Raw genomic sequence first — 2,743 nt, 5'->3', positions numbered from 1 at the left:
CACATTTGCTGTATCTATCTACCAATATATACATACATATATACATACATATGCTGGCGCATGGCGGCAGCTCATTACACGACACCCATTACAGACCAATTCATCCAACACCCCTCCCCCTATATATACCCCCCTCTCCTCTCCCTTTTTCAAACCCCCCCAAAAATCTCTCTCTCTCTCTCTCTCTCTCTCTCTCTCTCTCTCTCTCTCTAGCACTTTCTCTCTCTAGAAAAACACGCACCAGGATGTGCCAACAGCAGACAACCCCGTCATCGCCACAACCAACACCACCCAGTAAGATGAAATGCAATAACATTTCATCAGCAGATTCCGACATGTTCACTTCTCTGATTCCAACAACAATTGATCATCACATGAAACCCACCACCCATCTCTCTCTCCTGCTTCAAGAATCAATCTCCATATCCAAAATAGCTTTCCCCATGATCCTAACCGGTCTGCTCCTCTACTCCCGGTCCATGATCTCCATGCTCTTCCTCGGCCGGCTAGGCGACCTCGCCTTAGCCGGCGGCTCACTCGCCATCGGCTTCGCCAACATCACCGGCTACTCCATCCTCTCCGGCTTAGCCATCGGAATGGAACCCATTTGCGGCCAAGCCTTCGGCGCTCAAAAATTCTCCCTCCTCGGACTCTCTCTGCAGAGAACCATCCTCTTACTCCTCTTCACTTCACTCCCAATCTCCCTTCTTTGGCTCAACATGAAACAAATCCTCCTTCTCTGCGGCCAAGACCCCGCCATTGCTACACAGGCTCAAGCTTATCTCTTCTACTCCCTCCCCGATTTATTCGCTCAGTCTTTATTACACCCACTCCGAATTTACCTCAGAACCCAATCCATAACCCTCCCACTCACTTTCTGCGCTGCCACGTCGATTCTCTTACACGTGCCCATCAACTATTTTCTTGTCTCGAAACTCGGAATGGGGATTAAGGGCGTTGCGCTGAGTGGGGTTTGGACAAACTTCAACCTCGTAGCTTCGTTGATCCTGTATATAATTATCTCCGGCGTGTACAAGAAAACGTGGGGAGGTTTATCAATGGAGTGTCTGAAAGGATGGAAGTCTCTTCTTGATTTAGCCATTCCGAGCTGCATTTCTGTTTGCCTGGAATGGTGGTGGTACGAGATTATGATTCTGCTTTGTGGGCTTCTGTTAAACCCCAGAGCAACCGTTGCTTCAATGGGGATTCTGATTCAGACAACCTCGTTGATCTACATATTCCCGTCTTCTTTAAGCTTCAGTGTTTCTACCAGAGTTGGGAATGAAATGGGGGCGCGGCGGCCGGAGAAGGCGAAGCTCGCCGCCGTGGTGGGGCTCTCCGGCAGCTTTATCCTGGGTTTCTCCGCCCTGTTTTTTGCGGTGTCGGTGAGGAAGATCTGGGCGACGATGTTCACACACGATAAGGAGATAATAGCGCTGACGTCACTTGTTCTGCCCATAATCGGGCTGTGCGAGCTCGGAAACTGCCCGCAGACGACGGGGTGTGGGGTCCTGAGGGGGACGGCGCGGCCGAAGGTGGGGGCGAATATCAACTTGGGGTGCTTTTATATGGTGGGTATGCCGGTGGCGGTGGTGCTGGGTTTCTACTGTGGGATGGATTTCGAGGGGCTGTGGATCGGCCTTCTGGCGGCGCAGGCCTCGTGTATGGTTACGATGATGGTGGTTTTGCTACGGACGGATTGGGATTACGAGGCCGGAAGAGCGGAGGAGCTCACCGGCGGCGGCGGCGGCGGCGGATACGAAATTATTCAAGAAAACCAATCACAAGTTGACGAGAAAGTTATTCAACCACAAACAAAGGAAGATTGTCTCTGTTAGTTCTTTTTTTAATTCAACAAAAAAAAAAATTGTAGGTAGTAGATAGTTTAGAACTATATAGTAATATAAATTAAAATCGTGACTGATTTTTTTTTTTTTTTTTAATTGTTGAAATGTAAAGAGGTTGGAGGGAAACTGGGAAGATTGGGAAAATTAAAAAATTTAATTTAGTCATGATATTTTTATTATTATTTTTTTATTTTTTGAATTTGTGATGGCAAAGGTGTAATTTTTGCTTGCTTCCTTGTGGGATTCACTTTAGGAAGTAGTAGCATACATTTTTGACCATGTATTAGTAGGTCAGAGCAGTCATTTTGTACCATAAATCAAAGAATGTCTTATGGCATTTTTGTAATATAATTTAAATGATGCATTCAATATTTAAGCATCCTTATTTTATTTTATTTTATTAATTAGGGATTTGAGAATTTTTACAATAATACGCTGAAAATTAAGTCACCTACGATGTAATTTAAAACATTGCAAACTAAAATGATTCTTTTATGAATGAGTAATGGACGTGCCATCATACACGTGTCCTGCTCCTGGTAATTCAATTATTATATATAAAAAAATTAAAAATATATATCGGTAGAAGCTTTAACTAGCAGAATTAAATAATGTGTGAAATGTATGTTTAATAGCACATGCTTCTTTTTTTCTCTCTTTGTAATTTAACGTAGCCTAATTTTTTATTATTATATATCTTAGCTTATTTTTTTATATTAATTTGATAAATAATGTAATTTGTTATTTTTTTTTATAATAAAATACTATTATTTTCCCCTTAATATAAGTCGAGAGCGAATCAAATCACTTGTCTCTCAGAAAATAAAGATCTGCCCGTGATTTCGACTTTGGAGTACAATAATATGATTAATTAATTAATTAAATATATCTGACGA

General features: G+C 42.5%; 1 protein-coding gene across 1 annotated transcript; it reads left to right on the top strand.

The window, feature by feature from the left end:
• Window positions 1-2,042, top strand: LOC105971706 (MATE efflux family protein). Its single transcript, XM_012996577.2, has one exon. The coding sequence runs from the start codon at window positions 51-53 to the stop codon at window positions 1,836-1,838; it is 1,788 nt and encodes a 595-aa protein (XP_012852031.2). The 5' UTR covers window positions 1-50; the 3' UTR covers window positions 1,839-2,042.
• The last annotated feature ends 701 nt before the right edge of the window (window positions 2,043-2,743 follow it).

Source organism: Erythranthe guttata, chromosome 6 (genome assembly GCF_056151865.1).
Source record: "Erythranthe guttata isolate IM_541 chromosome 6, IM_541, whole genome shotgun sequence".
In the NCBI taxonomy this organism is placed as follows: domain Eukaryota; kingdom Viridiplantae; phylum Streptophyta; class Magnoliopsida; order Lamiales; family Phrymaceae; genus Erythranthe; species Erythranthe guttata.
This window is presented reverse-complemented; position numbering and strand designations above follow the sequence as displayed.